Here is a 19907-nt window from a genome sequence, read left to right as displayed (position 1 = left end):
TCACTTTATAATCATGTTAGCCTATTGGGCTACTCAAGTACAAGTCAAAATCCAGTTAATGTTAAGTTAATGCTCAACATACAATGAACAAATGATCAGTTAATGCACAGATTCTGGTATTTTGGGAGCATATCACAGAATGTGAATCATGTTAATGTACTGGAAATGCACTGCTCCACATGAATACTGCCTTAAAGAGGAACTAAAACATGCCAGTCGATGCTTCAAGTGAAGGAAATAAATGTTCAAGCCATGACGCATGGAACATGATGTTTAATGTTTTGTGTCATACTGAAGATCATAGTCAAAAGTCAGATCCAGCAGAAACAGCAGGAGGAGACCCTCCTCTAGACCAAAGACAAGTTTATGGAGATGCACACTCACAATAAAGACACATGTTTTCCCGCGCAATGAACACAACCAAATGAAATTAAATGAAATCATGAAAAATGTGTACTTTTTATTGCAATCACATTGTGGGGCTTAAAATGTACACAGAGAATTTAAAACATACATATCTGTATAAAAAGTAAGAGTATGGTTAAATGGAAACTCGTTTGATTTAATGGTGCCCATCAAGTGCACAGAAAATGATCCTTTAACTGATTGACATCTTATTTGTCGGCCTATTAATAGTTCTTTAGTTTGGTCAATTCAGCTGTCTGAATCCTCCGCACTGAAATCATTCCAGCTGAACATTCACTGCTTTGGGCATTTCAGACTGAGAGGATCATGTGCGCTGTCGTTCATTGAGCTTCACTTACAGGAAACATGTACAGCTGCAGCCTGGAGTCGTTCGGGTTTCTTTCAAAACTCCCACTAATCTCATTTTGCCAATAATGTAAAAGGCGCAGGCAGAACATTCCCTGGGGGTTGGGAGTCACGTTGGAGCAGCCAATCCGTGCGCGCCGCTTCCTCCCGCAGGTATACGAGCCCCGGGAGCGTCCGCTGAGCCCAGACACGTCTCCGTGCCTCCGCGGGACTTTGGGTGCCGTTATGGAGTAGTCCGGGACTTTTACGCACGTCATTATCGCCTCGTAAAGTGCGTCTCAGCGGCATCAAAGAGAGCGGCGTGTTTCGACGTCCACGGACGCGTCTCCACGATTTACCGTGAGAACTCAGAAGGATCTGAAGGTAAAGTCTGTGATCAGAGCATGAAAGGTTACGCTTACTTGCGATACGAAGCTTTTGTTTAAAAAACTGCCTGATTTAGTGTGAGTTTGTGCAGGGATCTGCACACTTTAGTCAACACTTCTTTTTGGCTCCCAGATTTAAAATTCAGGATTGTTCCAAATTGCTGAGTGCTGAAATTATGACTTATATTAATATTAAAACAAAAAAAACATGTCGCTGGTAGTACAGTTACATTTGTTATAACTTTTTAAAGACATTGTATTTTTATTACAACATACTTCACTCCCACTTGAGTAATATTTGTACTGAAGTAACAGTACAGTACTTTTACTTGTGTAAAAGTTGTGGTTCCTCTTCCAACTGTGAGTCTAAAGTGACAAAATCTTTATGTGACGATGAAATGATTTGAACATTTGTGTTTCCTGTTGTTCCTTCAGATGTGATTTAGAGTGTCTTATTTGTGTCTGTCTTTTGAAAAGACTTGATTTTGTGCATTCTTAAAAGTTTTGACATTCTCTTCAAACTATAAATCAGATGTTAGGTCCCGACAGTTACTCATAACTCTTACTTTTTCCCAAAGACTTTTTTACGTTTACTTTAGTAATTTCTTGGACCAATATTTTATACTTATACTTGAGTAGCCTACATAAACTGTAAATATAAACTGACATAACCAGCTGTCTGTTGCATTCAGGGAAGAGAGCATCAGGGCGTTTTGGTTCCATCAAATGAACTTTACATAGAAAATTTGTAAAATATTTGACATCAGACTCTTGCTAATTTTGCTACTTATGTAGCATTTATTATGAACATTTATATGGCATTTTTCTCTTTGTTATTAGATTAGATCAGAGGTGTCAAACTCATTTTGGTCCGGGGGCCGTATCCAACCTACTTTGATCCCAAAGGGGCCGGATCAGAAAACTCATGTCATATATACCCCAAAAATAACAATAACTTCAAATATTTTTGCAGAGAAATGCAAATCTATTACAAAAATCTTTTTTTTAATTGATGAACTCTTTTTTATTATAATAAACAGGAATAAGTCAATTTTTCTTGGAAAATCCTGCACTCGGCTCCACTTTTCTCATGTTGGACATTTTTCTGATGAGGGTGTCACGGTCAACAGTCAAAACGATCGTCCTTTAAGAGCGTTTGGAAAGAGACAAGTCTTCATTTGTGCTGCTCTGGTGGGAGGGGCCACGTACAGAGACACTGGAGACGCTGCTGTGATAAACACCGCAGAAAATTACCAATATTTTAATAGAAATATAATAAAAATATTTTAGTAGAAAATCACCCAAGGGCCACATTAAAGGTCTTGGAGGGCCGGATCTGGCCCCCGGGCCTTATGTTTGACACCTGTGGATTAGATTGTGATGTGTGACTCCTGTGTCCAAGTCATTTCCCTAGTGGATTAATAAAGTTTGTGTCAGTCTAAATCTAAAAATCTTTTCTCTCTGTATCTGCTGCAGTGAGCCTCATAATTCTGGTCTTAAAACCTGATCTGCATGATCCTGATGCTTTTATTTAGCTTTTTTGGAAGTCAATAAATTCCTACTCCAAATATAGATCAAGGCTCCAAATTTGCCCTTATAGCCGCAGGCTTCAGTGAGCTTCATTTGACTGGAGCTGAATGCTGTGGGTGACGTCACTCCTTCTTTCTACAGTCCCTGACAAAAGTCTTGTGGCTTATCCATTTTGTAGAAACAAAAGCTTATAACCTGACTTTAAATTAATCGATTGGTTTTAGAAATGTCTCATATGAAGCTAAAACCCTCCCAAATTATGCTCAATATACTAAAATAAATTTGTTTCACTGAAGAAAGATTGATCATTTAATGAACACAGAAAGGTCAGATTTTGACAAGACAAAAGTTTTGTCGCCTACAGAAAATTGAACAAATAATTTACTTCATATACAAAAATATGTTGCATAACGTCAGTGAATGAAGTAGTGGTGCTGTGAGATCCATATTTAATATCTTGTATGACGTCCATGAGCTTGAAGGACGCATCCATGCGGTTCAACAGTGATTCATACAATTTGTTGATGAAGTCATCAGGAATAGCAAAGAAAGTGTCTTACATGCCTCCCAGAGTTCATCAAGATTCTTTGGTTTTGCCTTCCATGCTTCCTCTTTCATTCTACCCCAGACATGCTCAATGATGTTCATGTCTGGTGACTGGGCTGGCCAGTCCTGGAGCACCTTGATCTTCTTCGCCTTGAGAAACTTTGATGTAGAGATAGAAGTATGCGATGGAGCACCATCCTGCTGCAAAATTTGACCCCTTTTATGGTTGAGAATGTAAGAGGAGCTAATACTTCTTGATTTTTTAGGTTATTGATATTTGCCTTCCACCCTGCAAATGTCTCACACATCCCCATACTGGATGGAACCCCAGACCATGATTTTTCCACCACCAAACTTAACTGTTTTCTGGGTGAATCTTGGATCCATGCGGCTCCAGTAGGTCTCCTGCAATATTTGCGGCGGCTGTGATGTAATTCAACCGAGGATTCATCTGAGAAATCCACCTTCTGCCACTTTTCCAGTGTCCATCCTTTTAGCAGGCTGTGGGCCTTGGCAAAATGCCACATGGTTTTTTAATTGCCTTTTGTTTAGTGCTGGTTTCTGTGCACTGATTCGACCATGGAGGCCATTTCCAGACAGAATTCTACAAACTGTTGTGGTTGACACAGGGACTTGAGGTGACCAGGCCTGGTGGAGCTCTGCTGCAGTGGAAAAGGGGCCTTGGATTTTTGAATCAACAAACGGTCCTCCCGAGCAGTTGTCTTACGGGGTCTGCCGGACCTGGGCTTGTCAAAAACATCTCCAGTCATTTCAAATCTTTTTCTTATTCTTTGTACTTGGCGCTGAGACACATTGAAGGTGTCACCACCTCAGCAGTGGATCTGGTCTTCAGCCTCTTGATAATTAACGCTTTGGTCTCAGGGTGGATCTTAGGCATGTTGTCAGAGGTCAAGTTGCAGTTGATGTGAAGGTCTGGTGTGCTGGGCTTCTTTTTATACACACCCACTAATTGATCGATCAGTAACTGATCACAGGTGAGGCTGTAATCTAGAATTGAGTGCATCAAATTTATTTTAGTATATTGAGCATAATTTGGGAGGGTTAGCTTTCATATGAGACATTTCTAAAACCAATTCGATTCATTTAAAGTCAGGTTATAAGCTTTTGTTTCTACAAAATGGATAAGCGACTTTTGTCAGGGACTGTAGACTCTGCTGCAGCCTGACGTGATTCTGTAACCTTACTTTTCCTTCAGTATCATTTTCACACTTTAGACTTAGTCCCCAAGAGGAAATTCATTCACAACGCAACACAACACCACACAACACAACACAACACCACACAACACAACACCACACAACACCACACAACACAACACCACACAACACCACACAACAACACAACACCACACAAACACAACACAACACACACAACACAACACCAACACAACACCACACAACGCAACACACACACACACAACACAACACACACAACGCAACACAACACAACACCACACAACGCAACACAACACAACACCACACAACAACACAACACAACACAACACCACACAACGCAACACAACACAACACCACACAACGCAACACAACACAACACAACACCACACAACGCAACACAACACAAACACACACACACACACACACAACACAACACAACACAACACAACACCCACACAACGCAACACAACACAACACAACACAACACCACACAACGCAACACAACACAACACAACACCACACAACGCAACACAACACAACACCACACAACAACACAACACCACACACACAACACAACACCACACCACACAACACCACACAACGCAACACAACACATCTGCAGGTTGGGTGTGGGGAGTCCTATGATTTTAGCAGCTGTGTGTGTGTCTGTGTGCGTGTGTGTGTGCGTCTGTGTGTGTGTGTGCGTGTGTGTATGTGTGAGCGTGTGTGTGTGTGTGTGTTACCTTTGTGATTTAGACCGGATTTTAACAGTGAGCATATTGAAAAAGCAGGTGGAACAATACAACAGGATGGGCCTGATGATGGATTGGTACAACAGTAATAACAGATGCGGAGAAACATAGAGTCCTTTGAGTTTTCTCATTATCAACATCATTGTTGACTTCTTTTGACATCTGTACTGACGTCTGTAATGTGCTGATCTAATGTAAGTGCATTGTCTATTGTGACCCCGAGACATTTGAAAGTGTCCAGTGTTTCTACTGCCTGGTTGTTAATGATGATGGTGCCTGTGGTGAGGGGTTTTGACCATCAGCTCCTTTGTTTTACTGACATTGAGGTGGAGGTGCTCGTCATTGAACCATTTGGTGAAGTTCATGATTGTGTTGTAATAGTCCATAAGTGAATTAGTGTCTTTGAGTAGGGCAAGGATCGCAGTGTCATCGGAGTATTTGAGGCACGTTATGTTTGTGGAGGGACTGATATTGTCATTTGTGTAAACTTGAGAGTGTAAAGAAATGGGCTGAGCACATGTCCCTGCAGTGCACTGGTGTTTATGGTGAGGGTAAAGGATGTGGTCGCACCCAACCACACAACCTGCTGTCTGTTGCTCAGGACATCATGGATGAGGTGGGTCAGGTCTGGAGGAGATTTAGCTGTTGTAGTTTTTTGGATTATCAGGTGCCTTTAAATGGATGGAAGGCTGATCTGAAGTCCACAACCTCTGCCCATCAACTCTAATACTAATTTCATCACATTTAATGGGAGACAGAATATATAAGATGACATATAAATACATTTTGCAGCTCATCCAAGGTACTTCTTCAGAACATAAAACTGCACTATTCTGTTTCTTCCCCTGATCCTCACCCACTCTGTATTTAGGTTGCTTCTTCTTTTTCTTAGGCCTATATTATTCCAACAATTGTGACTCTGAGTCATGCATGTAATGTTACAGCCAGTTCTTAACAATAAAATGTGAACATGGAAATCTGTTGTTGGTTTGACCCAGAGGCAAATGTCACTATGAAGATCACACCTGCAGTTCTGAACAGACCGTCAGTGGATCTCTTTCTGCAGTTTTAGATCAGTTTACGATGAATACATGTAAATCATGATCTATGTTATAGTTTTATACTAAAGACTCTCAATAAACATTATATGTCTTCTTTAAGGTCCCAGTCAGGTCTACACAAAGTTCTCCTGGACAACCCTGATTTAAAGAAAATGGGTGTAGCCTGTGCTCTTACTGGATTATGCCTCATGTAAAAGCTCAAAACCTCCAGAATTCACTCACTGAGCTGCAGATTTCATGACTGGTGCAGGTGCTGGGGATTAGGAAATGAAAAGCTTTTTAGGTTTAAACCAACTGGATTTCAGCATTGAAACTGGCAACCCAAATGAGAGAGTCATGTGAGGCTCATACTGCTTTCTGATTGGAGAACTGCTTTAAGAACCAAGACTTCAGAGAAATGGGGCTGTGCAGTTTCTGTTATCAGATAAAGTTATATTTGATTTGAACATCTGGGGACACAGATAGGACATGTTCATAGAATTTAAAATCAAAGTCTTGCATAGGCTGTTTCCTTTAAAGGTTTCACTATAGAATTCATACTATTCTGTGAGAAGTACTGGCATCTACTGGTGCCTTTAGCTTACTGTTAGAAGCAACTTTTTGAGGATTTTTTTCCCATTCAAACCATAGAATATGTTGTTTTAAATCGTTAACTGCTATGGCAAAGGCCCTGATCATTCATCATTGTGAGCCCCATGTATAAGAAGAGGGAGGGGAGAGCACACAGGGGTTAACGGGAGTGTTTGTGGACATTTGGTAAACACGAGGGAGGTGTGGCTGTTTGCTCTGGGACAGTAAGGTGTGTTCTGATTGGCTGTTTGCTCTGGGACAGTAAGGTGTGTTCTGATTGGCTGTTTGCTCTGGGACAGTAAGGTGTGTTCTGATTGGTTGTTTGCTCTGGGAGAGTAAGGTGTGTTTTGATTGGCTGTTTGCTCTGGGACAGTGAAGCGTGCTGATTGGCTGTTTGCTCTGGGACAGTGAAGCGTGCTGATTGGCTGTTTGCTCTGGGACAGTGAAGCGTGCTGATTGGCTGTTTGCTCTGGGACAGCAAAGCGTGCTGATTGGCTGTTTGCTCTGGGACAGTGAAGTGTTCTGATTGGCTGTTTGTTCTGGGACAGTGAAGCGTGCTGATTGGCTGTTTGCTCTGGGACAGTGAAGCGTGCTGATTGGCTGTTTACTGTGGGACAGTGAAATGTTCTGATGAATGGACACTGATTGGCTGCATGTGTCTCCTCAGGCCCAGACAGACGCACACACAATGGGCCTGTCCAGGCTCCAGGCTCTGCTCTGGTTTGGGGCCCAGCTGGTGCTCCCTCTGTGGGCCAAGCCGCTCACTCAGAGCACCAACACCTTCTACTACCAAGATCTCCTCAATGGCCTCAACAAAAAAGGTACGCCAGTCTGCATGCCCTGCACTTGTATAAATGCAAGATGGAGTATAGTGTAATGCTAAACTGTGGAACATTTCAGTCAAAGCAAAAACATTTCTGTGGAGATGAGACAGTGGCAGACTTTTCTCCAGAAAAGTTAAACAGTGCACCTTTAATGTTAATGTTAACTTTTAATGAATCAAAGGGAGTCTTTGGTTCTTGCACCAGTCTCAGGTAAACATAGCTCCTGACAGGCTGACGTGTGAATAGGCTGGATCTGTTAATTCTAATAGGCCACTGAAAATAAAATTTTTCTTTGATGCCTGGTGTGTCCTGAGAGAGCACTCACATCACAACGCAGTGTTGCCTCAAACTAGTTAGAAACAATCAAAGAAATACTTTTGATGGAATTTGTGAATCAAGTGCCTGTGTGTTTTGATGTGACTCAGCCAGTAACTCAAAGGAATATAATAATATAATAAGGCAGAAAATAAAGTAATTAGCAATGACCCAAACAGCCAAATAAATACAGAAATGTATACATTTTTTCACTTTACTTCTGTTACCTTAAACCAGGTCCAAGCATCAGTCTTTTTGTGGATAATTTTACACTGGCCAGTTCCACTGGGCGCCAGGAGGTCAGTTGGTAAGAGCGTTTGTCCACTGATCAGGAGGCTGATGGTTCCCTGCTCTCGAAATAAAACTTTAGGTCAAATACGCTGACCCACAGGTTGGCAGTGCGATTCCAGCTCCCACAGATGAATGCTGTTGTTTTGTCCTTGGGCAAGACACTTAACCCTAGAATCTGCATACAATGTTATGTGAATGTGTGAATGAATGGGTGAGTGTTTCCTTCATGTAAAGTGCTTTGTAAAGCTGACCAGTTCTGTTAAAATCACAAAAATATATCTCATGATCTCTCAGTGTACTCCTGTCATGTCTGGTGCAGTAGATGCCAGTGGAGTACAGCTGCACATAGACTCGGCTGTGTCCTCCGTGAGCGCTCAGCAGGGGGGAGAGGTGACCCTTCCCTGCCGATTCTGGTTTGAGCCTGATCAGAATCCTCCAAAACGAGTCCGGATCAAGTGGTCCAAAATGTCGTCCTCCAGAGAGATAGAGACCGACGTGCTGGTGTCCATGGGAGCCCGGAGCCGCAGCTACGCACACTACAGGTGTTCACATAACACACGAGACGAGCACACTACAGGTGTTCACATAACACACGAGACGAGCACACTACAGGTGTTCACATAACACACGAGACGAGCACACTACAGGTGTTCACATAACACTGGAGAATTGTCTTTTTTTAAGCTTTCTATCTGTTATAACATTGTTCCCTCATCAAAAACATGCCTGAAGAGATTTGGGATCCATCCATGTTTGAGTATTTCAACAATCTCTCCCGTGTAAAGTCCACAAGCTGTATCATCCATGCTCCCACCAACAAGTCTCCATAAATATAAAAAAACAGGATATAAAACAATACACTACAACTTGATAAACCTGATGCGATGTGCAGTAGTTTCATTGTGTTGGGATAGTGCTCTGAATGGGGGGTGAGGAGCAAAAGGAGACGAGACTCAGATTTGTATTTTTTATTTTTTGGTTAATATAAATTTTTTTCAAAACAATAAAAGGCAACATGGTGGTGTAAATATGTTACGTGTCAGATAATGCCACATAGAATGAAAATTTCCCTCTTTAAATATTTGTGGCCATCAGATATTTGGGAGACGAGGCTACAGTTCCAGACTCTTGAACACTTAAAAAGGGTCAGCGAGACCACCTCCAACATAAACACATGTTAGAATGTACTGTGAAAATCTAGACACAAGTATGCTCCACTCAGCATGTCTAGTATTAAAATTTTTTGGTCTTAAATATCAAACAAAAGAAAAAAAAAATGGTAGTTTTGTTTTCTATATACTAGTTTAAATATCTTTTATTGTGTATAAGTTCAAAAGTGTCTACATTTTGCTGTACTTCCCTCTTCACATTGTACATTGTCATGAGTGGACTCCTGTGAGACACGAGCTTGTGTTGTGCATTGTTCAGTGGGCGTGTCCACCTGAAGCAAGCCTCAGAAGGAGACGCCTCTTTGGTCATCTCCGCTCTGCAGCTCAATGACACGGGCTTGTACCGCTGTGAGGTGGTGGGAGGCCTGGAGGACCAAAGCACCTCCGTCTATCTGGAGCTACAAGGTAACCACTCAGTGCAGTCACCTCAGAAGGATTCCGACACAGATGTTCACTGACCAATAGGAGGTTTAGGTGGTGTCAGTTTACAATGTGTCAATTTGACCAAATTAACATATTGTTACAGGAATAAAATCACAATTTGATTTTAGCACCATAACGTCTAGCCCTGTGTAATAGTATACACATTTTTATAGGATTCATTCAACTGAAATGTGATGATTTGCACAGCCCTAATCAATAGTATTATAGTATTAACACATAGTACTGATCCACTCTTTTACCTGTCCTGTTGTCTCTGACCTGAAAAGTAGAGCTATTATTATTATTTTATTATGTTTATTAGCTATGTATATGTGTATGTGTATACACATATACATGTATATATATTAGGGCCGGGCACGTTAACTTTGCGTTAACTATTTAAGTCATTAACACCGACAATTATTTTAATGCCGTTAACGCAGTTTTTATTATTTATTTATTTATTTATTTTATTGTAAACGTCTGTTTCTCACTGGCTTTTATTTTGAAAAAGTCCACCATGAGCGTTTCTTTAAGTTTGACGTCTTTTCTTTACACTTTTTTCTGACCACGTGAGATGCGACGTGCCCGAGCCTCCGCCACGGCTCCGGCCGCAGGCTCCGACTCCCGTCGCGGCTCCGGCCGCGAGTTCGGCCGTGGGCACCGGTTCTGAGATGAGCTTATTTCTTTCAGTTCAGTGCTGGAGTCACTGATTTACCCAGATACCATTGGAAGAAAAAATGTGATTGGTCCATTTCCATTCCATTATATTAACCCTTTGTTTCCTAAGAAATATCAGTCCAAGTTTATAACACTGATCTAGAAATTATTACTAGTGTAGTGTTCATTACTCACAGCATAAAAAATATTCAATAAATATATTAGTAGTACAAACGTCCATTCAATATTTTTTCTTGAGCCTTCCCTGAATACCTTGAAGGCTCTGAGGTTCCCCTGTGAAGAAATGCTGTTTGCACAACAAATGTTTGGCTCTTTCATTTACATTTCCAATAAAAGTCGCTATACTTTACTTTTTAATTCATTAATTGGTTTTGCGTATAACATGCGATTAATCTTGATTAATCGCAATTAATGGCTCGAACTCATGCGATTAATCGCAATTAAAATTATTATTTTTTGCCCAGCCCTAATATATATACATGCATACACATACACACAGATATACATACAGATAACACCACGACATTTTATAAGATAATCTTATTTACTAGAGATGGGGGCAGATCAAATGAATATTGTTCCATGCAGCTAAACTTTTGAGAGCAGGAGTGCCACTTGGATGTGTAGAAATTGTGAAACATTTTCCTTTTAGTGCTCTTCAGTGTAAATACAAAGTTTAAAAAGCTGAGGCAATCAAAATGTACAAAATAATGAAAAGCCTTTGTTACCACATGGCAGATAAAGTGAAAATCATGCCAGTGCGTTTCAGCCCTTCGGCCTTCATCAGGGCAAACTCGAGATGGATAACACAGTACAAATTTAAAGTCACATGCTCAAAGTGGGCTGGTACACAGTCACCAAGTGCATGATGGGACATGTAGGCAGCTTCTAAGATATTTAAAGATGATTAATGTTTACCTTAATATAAATAGTACAATTCCCAACAAAGAATTCATAGTAGAAAAATACAAAACTGCTATCAATAAAATATGTGTAATGTGTATTGTGTTGTATTGTAATTTACTAGAGGACTCATTATAGACAATTTCATGATGACATACTATGTTAAAAGTATGCCCTGATGTACAGTTATTATACATTTAGAATGTGTGGTTTTAAAGGAAAGGAGAGAAATCTAACTCTCCATTGAGGCCTGGAAACTGGATATGCTTGAGAATGTAGATCCAGTAAGACTCTCTCTGAAGAAGTGCTTTCAGTCTATCTCCTCCTCTTATTGTTTCTTTAATATGATCAATTGTACAGATTTTTAGGCTTTACAGCTGCCATGGTTGACTTCCTTATAAAAACTGCCTGTTTGTGCTCAACCTGTTTTTTTGTAAAAAAAAACACCACATGGACATTCGAGTCGGTATACCACATAAGCGGTGTTACAGTTAATTGTCCCGATATCAAAACTTTGACCTGATGTAATGTCCATAAAAGAGTTAGTCTGTTGTACATGTTCACAATAGGTGCAGTTAGCACATCTGTAGCAGCCAGCCTTAATATCCAGCCATGTTTTTTGTTTCAGTGGAGGGAGTTAGCAGTTCACCAGTTTTTTGCTGAAGTTGGGGGGATATTTCATGGCAAAGTACACTGGCACTTGTCCAGAATCTGAAAACCACAGTTGATATGTTGCAGTGACACCACGCTAGGCAGGTGGGCAGGTGGGCAGGTGAGTAGGTGGGCAGATGGGCAGGTGGGTGCTGGTCTGACGGTTTACCGTGGTGACTCGGTGCACACATAATCGATAATTACCAAAAACAATCTGAGAAAAACATACAAAAATAAATACATGCAACACATGTTCAGGAGCCTGTGATCATGATTCTGTTTGTGAGGTGAGTTGGCTAATGCTGCCTTGACTGTAATGAGAGACTTGTTCACCTAAGTGAGTTCTTGATGGTCAGATTGAAAACAAAGCTGAGTAAGAGAGCTTCAGACAGAGCCATGCCTCCAGTTAGCATCACACCTGTGGGAATGTTGATGACATCAGCTGCAAAGTATCAGTAGCCTGGTATGTGTGTGTCTGTTTGATGTGACGTGTGCCTGTGTTCCAGGGGTGGTGTTCCCGTACCAGCACCCTCTGGGCCGCTACCACCTGAGCTTCGGGGGGGCTCAGCAGGCCTGTACTGAGCAGGGCGCTACCCTGGCCACCTTCACCCAGCTCTATGAGTCCTGGAGGGAGGGGCTGCACTGGTGTAATGCAGGCTGGCTGGCAGACGGCACCGTGCAGTACCCCATCACCCAGCCCCGCGCCAACTGTGGGGGCCCCGGAGTAGCCCCCGGGGTCCGCAGCTACGGCAAGAGACATCCACACCAGCACCAGTATGATGTGTTCTGCTTCTCCTCGGCCCTGCCAGGTACACTCACAAGGGTGATTCAGTTAAGAACCACAGTGGATGCTTGTGTGTGTACTGTGAGTCTGTCGAGGTTCATTCTAAATAATGAGGTGAGTTTTGGCTCTTTAAGGAGAGCCAGCTCTTTGGGAGTCGTTCAGAAGACACGCTCTTAAAGTATCCATATTACCATATTTTCTGATCTATGTTATGATGTTGTTTGCTCATCAAAAAACCTGGAGTTTTGTTTTGTTTTGTTTTGTTTCTTTCACACCCAAACCTTCTCTCAAACTGAAAACAATCTGCTCCACTTGGTGATGATATGTGGAAATACAGGAAGTGCTCCACTGTGTTTTTAATCTCCACACACCTTCACTAGAATAATTTGAATGATTTTAACCCTGGAACTAAAGGTAAAAGCTGTTAACTTAAAACAAACAAACAAACAAAAAAGAATAAATAAAACTGATGATGCCACAACGTGGAATTTGAACTGGAGATGTAGACAGACTAATAATAAAGGATAATAAAAGGGTTATTTAAGAATGTGTGAATGAAACAAAACACAGCTCTAGGTGTATTTATGAGGAGTTCATGTATATATAAATAAATAAATAAATATATATATATACGATAACCAAAATCTGAAAAAGAATCACCAGATAGTGTTCTATTTTGTTTTCATTTAAGTGAAGGAAATACTTCTATGACCATGATGTGTGTGTGTGTGTGCGTGTGTGTGCATGTGTGCGTGTGTGTGCATGTGTGCGTGTGTGTGCGTGTGTGCGTGTGTGTGCGTGTGTGTGCGCGTGCGTGTGTGTGTGCGTGTGTGTGCATGCGTGTGTGCGTGCGTGTGTGTGTGCGCGTGTGTGCATGCGTGTGTGCGTGCGTGTGTGTGCATGTGTGCGTGTGTGTGTGTGCGTGTGTGTGCGCGTGCGTGTGTGTGTGCGCGTGTGTGCATGTGTGTGCGTGTGTGTGTGTGTGTGTGCATGTGTGTGCATGCGTGTGTGCGTGCGTGTGTGTGTGTGTGCGCGTGTGCATGCGTGTGTGCGTGCGTGTGTGTGTGCGCGTGTGCGTGCGTGTGTGTGTGCGTGTGTGTGCGTGCGTGTCATGAGTCACATTTCTACAATCAGACTTTTAACACTTCTCCACCCTGTGTCTGACAGAGACATCACAGTCTCTGCTCACAGTGAGGTGAAAAAGATGAAAAAGAGTCCAAATCTCAGTAGTTTTTGGTGACAGGGATGCTCCAGTACCCGTGCTGGTATTGAATGTCAGCTGTCAGAGCAGATACAGAAAAAAATTGTGGGATCAGATCACAGCCCATCATATTGGTTCAGATTATATTGGTTCAAATGATATTGTGACTGGGCTTTTAACTGGATGTAATAAAGGCTGGATTTTGGCCAAGAATGTCTCATAATATTTCAACACTAATTCATGTGGAGCTGCTCTATAGTTATGTGAAGGATAAATAACAGTTACATAACACCGTTAGATCTCTTGTGGGATAAGTTAACTGCTTTAAACCTCACACTCTCCTCGGGGTCACATTGACCCGAACAATTTATTTTTTTTCCTTCCCGCTCTCTTGGGGTGGGTTAATCACACCCAAAAATTTATTTTCAAATAAATTCTTGCCAGGCGAGAAAATAAATTGTTGGGTCTGATTGACATGCCCTAAGAGAGCGGGAAGGGAAAAAAAAAATCTTCGGGCCAATGTGACCCCAAAGAGAGCGTTTAAAGAAATAAGTATCATTTTTCGTCCCTACACTGGTATAAGTTAATATTGAGTATCAGCAGATGCTTAAAGAATCAGTATCAGAAGTAAAAGGCTGGACCAGTGCAACTAACTAACTAACCAACTAACTAAATAACAACTAACTAACCAACTAACTAACCAACTAACTAACTGGTGAAAGTGAATATCTTCTTTTCTTCTTCTTTTACACAACAGGATTGACCTGTAATAGTAAAAAGTGCCAGTGATTTATAATGTAAGTTTACACTGCGTTTATTAAGTAATAGACTCCAATTACACCATAAAACTATATTCCATAGTTTGTCTGTTGTGCACTATTAGATTTAAATGTCCAGAGTTGTGAATATAATACCAGCATTAGTCAGCTGTTTAGACAGGTGTTAGGTGTTACAGAGTTTCCAGATATATTTAGCCCTAAACCCTGCTCTCTCCTCCAGGCACAGTGTTCTACCTGCAGCCGGCCCACAGGATGAGTCTGGCAGAGGCACATCAGGCCTGTGAGCAGCAGGGGGCGCTCATCGCTAAAGTGGGACAGCTATACTCTGCATGGAGGTTCCAGGGATTGGATCACTGTGAGGCCGGCTGGTTGGCCGACGGCAGCGTCCGCTACGCTATTACCAAACCCCGCAAGAACTGTGGTCCCCCGGAGCCCGGGGTCCGCAGCTTCGGCTTCCCCCCTCCACAGCACAAGTACGGGGTGTACTGTTACAAGGAACACCAGGGATGATGAGGAACAAACGTCCACATTGAAAATTTATCACTGACTATTTTCTGACATATGTATCTTTAATGAAAGAAATACTTTTGACTATTTTCGATCACATATGCTCCCACACGACAATTCTCCATAAATAACAAGAGCGGAATAGAAAACAATACATACAACTAGACAAACCTGATGCAATGTGCAGTAGTTTCATTAGTGACGTGTACTTAATGAAAGTACAATTTTTAAACAATAAAAGGTGATGTGAATCTGAAATATAATGAGGTGGAAATGAGGTGGTTGAGGTGGAAAGTCACCTGCATGATTCATTGAAGATGGATGTGTAATATGTCATAGCCAAAGGAACAAGCAGGTGGGGCCCCACCTCAAGTCCAAATAAGAGTCAGGTTTGTGAAGGAACACGTGCCTTTCTTTTCTTTTTTTTGCAATAAGCCTATCCATAATGAAAAAAAAAAAAAAAGTTTTCATTTTACTTGCCTTTTTTTTTCTTTTTGAAAAAAGTTCCATAATAGAAGAGAGCAGAGGGGTGAGCCTCGTGTATGTGACATGTATTCAGTATTCTGTCATGTATGTTTATGTCATGTATGTGGATTTTTATGAATATATTTATATCAGTTTACAATAGTGTAGCCCAAAATATGAGATTAAACCAGCCCTTTTGTATGTTATGGTTGATTTTGGAGTGGGGGAATCCAAACTAGGCTCTTTCCTTGTGTCTTTATGCTGCAAAAAGTTTGTGTTCCAGAAGCATGTCCTCGCTGTTGGGGGAATGTTATTAACAGTTAATATCCAGCTTTTCACCTCAGCTCAGAATATCCATTGTGAGTGTCACAGTTTTGACTCAGTTACATTCAAGATCTTAATGTTTAACAGATTTAGCTTAACTTAATGAAGTAAATCAATCTTAATTAGTCTCTTCAAACTCTTCAAATAAATATTCCTCCTGAATTCAAAGTTCAGGTCTGGACTCACCGCATTCATCTCATTGCATTGTGTTGTTCTTTCTGAAATGATTCTCCATACCTCAAAAGAATACAATAAAAGTGATTCATTTTGTAAGTGCAATGCTTAAACTGTGTTTCATAATACCTAAAAAACACATATTTGAGCCTTGAATTCAGAACTATTCATCTTGATTAAATTGTTGAGTTTTATTCAGGTTGTTGATCTATATTATTGGAGGCCGGATGCCGACAAGCAGCTGGAACACATGGGGTTAAAGATCTCAGGTTTAGAACATTCATTAGTTCAGATCATTTGCTTTGCAGTACAATTACACAGATTATGTGCCGTCTGTAACTGTAATAGCTATGTTAAGGTTATATAAGAACATCATCATTTTGTTCCATCGCTGCTCTTTGATACTCAGAGAAAATAAAGTACATTTGTGGTAAATTATAAATGTTATCCCTCTTAAAGCTTCTAAAGTAAAACACAATATAGCTCTAGAATGTTTTGGAGCTCAACAGTGACTGCCCACCCCTCTACCTAAACCACACCAGCCACAGAAACAGTATGCTCAATGTTTTCTGAGCCACTTTTGGTTGGTCAACTACCTCTTCTGGCCAACAGGTGGCAGACACAAGCAGCAGAGCCACAGCGCTGAACCTGAGGGCAGACATTTTGGAGCTGTAACACAGAACACATGATGAGAGTATGGGACTACAGTAATGGCCTTTTGATTTCAAATGGGTTCTTATCAGTCTGGTCAGTTCAGGCTGAGGAGACCCTCTTTGATGCCCCTTCTCTGTGCGCACAGAGCTGGGCATATGGATATAGTGGGAGAAAGAAATCGTTACAGGTGCTATATCCTCCATTGTTACAAGTGCAGTATTTGGTGCTATATTCCCCAGAAATGACTCTTGTGAGCTTTAAGTCCAAAAACCTTTGTCCATTTCTCCTGCACTACAGATGCTTCCTGGATGACTGAGGGATTTCACAAACATGTTTCCGTCATGTTTGAAAGCTGTTACCTATTTTAAAACATATCTAGAGTCATGTTTTGTTTCATTCCTGTTCATGTTTGAGTAATGCTGCATTATTAGGCCGTCTATCTCCAAAGCTCCAAATGCTCTGTTCCACCTTGTGATGTCATAAGGTGTAATTTTAATTTTTAGCATCAATGAGAATTGCTTTACTCTTCTGCACTAAACTTTATTATACTGCATTATAGTACACTATCTATACTACATTATACTTCACTTTACTATACTGTACTATACTATACTATATTATTCTGTACTGTAATAAGCTGCCTACAGGGCCAGGTCATGCAGCAGCTCCTTTTTAATGGAAAGAAGCAGAAGGACCACATCAGTCCTGTTCGTAAAATCCCTTATCTGGCTCCCTGTACACTTTAGAATCCATTTTAAAAGTGTAAAGATTGTTTTTAAGAGTTTTAATGGCATGGCACCTATTTATTTGAACTCCTCCAGCTCCATTTCCCATCCAGAGGTCTGTGCTCTGCAGACAAGCACCTCCTACTGTCCCCAGGACCAGGCTGAGGACCAGAGGAGATGAGACCTTCTCTGTAGTTGATCGGACAGTGGAACACTTTGCACATTAGAAGTGCACAGTCATTGGAGCACTTTAAATCCTTGCTCAAAACGCACATTTCCTCCTTGGCATTTGTGAAGAATGAGGAAGAGACACCTTGGCACCTTGCTGTCTGTCACCTTGCTCTTATCATTATTTTTATTATAATTCCGTTTGATTTGCTTATTGTATGTTTTATTTCACTGTAAATTTTGTTCAGCACTTAACCTTTGCTGTTTTAGATGTACTATACAAATACATTTGATTTGATTTGGTATTAATATACCCTTACTTTGAGATAATCACAGAAAGTCTGTATTTTCTGCTGGTGGACCAAAGAGTGAAGCCATTTTAATGAGATAAATCCAGGACTGAAATGATGCAAATGATTCTTGTGAGTATGGAGTTTAAAAACACAGTGCAGTTATTGACATCACTGGGAGGAAGACAACTCCAGGTCTGTCTGTGATGACAAACTAAAAGTATAATGTAGATTAAAATGTGTACAATATCAGCTACACATATACCAATGAATTGCTAGTTAATGAGCTTCATAGAGTCACGATTAAAGCAGGACAGCGGGAGATTCTGGTTCTGATTCCTGCACAACGCCATGAAGGTGGATCAGCTTTATGCCCTTCTGTAGAATGTTCCAGGCAAATCAATAACATCTCCATGGAGACAAACAAGTTACAGGTCAGGTTTATGAAGAGGCAAGCCTGCCGACAGTACACATGCATGTTTTTTAGTTTTTTTTTACGTGCAATAAAAACACCCATAATAAAATAAAAGCTTCAATTTTGGGTTGGCCTGAAATATTTCACAGTTATATTTCAAATATTTAAATAAATATAAATATTTCACTGCTTTAAAGTAATTATGGCTGGACACTACCAGAGAGAAATGCAAGTGTGCAAGTGTAACCGTCTCCTCTCTCCATACTGACATGAAGCAGACGTTCATGTGGCTCTGGGACACCACACACCTACTGTACACGTGTGTACAGTACTCTTTGTATCATGATTCATAAACACTTTATTTTCACATTGTTGACAAGAAGTAGGCATTTGTTTCATCATGTTTCTTCAGCATGCACAATAAAGTAAGATTAGACACAAGCATATTTCAAAGAAGCAGAATCAAAGTGTGTTAGATTTAATCAGCAGGTTGGGTCTCACTTCAGTTCTTCGAGGTTTGCTCCAATTCTCTTCCTGTCACACAGAAATGTGAAATCAGATGATAAACAAACATTGTCATTCAAAGCACCAAATAAACCCACTGTGGTGATGCTACAGAGCATGTGCAGCTACATGTGTACTTTTCACCAGGAAGAGGGACATTTCTGTTCCCTGTTTCAACATCCCAGCCCATGGGTAGAAACCAGCGGGTCTAAAATTATACTCAAGCAAGACTAATGTTCAAATAATATTACTCAAGTACATGTACAAAGCAGTGAAGAAATTACTCATGTAAGAATATTTGGGAGAAGAACTAACATCTGATTTATGATTTGAAGTAAAAAATAAATAAAAGAAAAAAGAAATAGATAGAAAAATGAGACAAAGTAAATTATATCTAAAGGAGCGTTTCAAGAAACACAAATGTTCAGCTCATTTCATATTGTCAAATAAAGCTTTTATAGTAGGAAGAGAAACCAAAACATTTACTCAAGTAAGAGTACTGAACTAAGTCATTACTCAAGTAAGAGCAAATGTATGCTGCTAAAAAAGTATTCTGAAAAGTACTATTTACTCCTAATATACTCCTCCTAAGTACTATTTACTCCTATTACTCATTTAGCTCACCGACTTACATATAATCCAAAAAAGAAGTGTATCTACAGTATATTGTTTTTCACAGCTCAAGATCACTCTGTGCAAGTGGCCAAGCAGTGTGAAGCTGACTGACATTGCTTCAAAGTGAACTGGGAAACTGTATGGCAAAATATACAACTCCTATCTCCTAACCCCAATCACCAAGCTCTGTATTTCAATATGAATGCAATGTAGTAGGATCATTTATCCATTTAGTTTGGGAATGCACAAAATTA

The 19907-nt window shown here is 40.6% G+C and overlaps 2 protein-coding genes across 3 annotated transcripts in view; one reads left to right on the top strand and one right to left on the bottom strand.

Moving 5' to 3' along the window:
- Positions 1-1062: 1062 nt before the first annotated feature.
- Positions 1063-16291, top strand: LOC110174533 (hyaluronan and proteoglycan link protein 3-like). The gene is made up of 6 exons (XM_055154611.1): positions 1063-1134; positions 7459-7612; positions 8541-8763; positions 9650-9795; positions 12555-12857; positions 15033-16291. The coding sequence occupies exons 2-6, from the start codon at positions 7480-7482 to the stop codon at positions 15320-15322; spliced, it is 1095 nt and encodes a 364-aa protein (XP_055010586.1). The 5' UTR covers positions 1063-1134; positions 7459-7479; the 3' UTR covers positions 15323-16291.
- Positions 16292-18868: 2577 nt separating this feature from the next.
- Positions 18869-19907, bottom strand: part of LOC110174510 (low choriolytic enzyme-like) — a 7317-nt gene continuing 6278 nt past the window's right edge. For both annotated transcript variants that reach the window (XM_055154613.1, XM_055154612.1), the window contains one exon: positions 18869-19068. In XM_055154613.1, the coding sequence (XP_055010588.1) occupies positions 19037-19068 (32 nt within the window). In that variant the 3' untranslated portion in view covers positions 18869-19036. The remainder of the gene's footprint in view (positions 19069-19907) is intronic.

The sequence above is a fragment of the Boleophthalmus pectinirostris genome, unplaced genomic scaffold, assembly GCF_026225935.1.
Source record: "Boleophthalmus pectinirostris isolate CB_2022bp ecotype Guang Dong unplaced genomic scaffold, ASM2622593v1 HiC_scaffold_19, whole genome shotgun sequence".
NCBI lineage: Eukaryota > Metazoa > Chordata > Actinopteri > Gobiiformes > Gobiidae > Boleophthalmus > Boleophthalmus pectinirostris.
Note: the sequence above shows the minus strand (reverse complement) of the source record. Positions and strands in the feature narration are given on the sequence as shown.

Coding starts and splice junctions, on each gene's coding strand:
- LOC110174533 (XM_055154611.1), top strand. CDS start 7,480: ATGGGCCTGTCCAGGCTCCAGGCTCTGCTCTGGTTTGGGGCCCAGCTG. Junction 8,764..9,649: donor CGCAGCTACGCACACTACAG/GTGTTCACATAA, acceptor TGCATTGTTCAG/TGGGCGTGTCCACCTGAAGC. Junction 12,858..15,032: donor CTTCTCCTCGGCCCTGCCAG/GTACACTCACAA, acceptor TCTCTCCTCCAG/GCACAGTGTTCTACCTGCAG.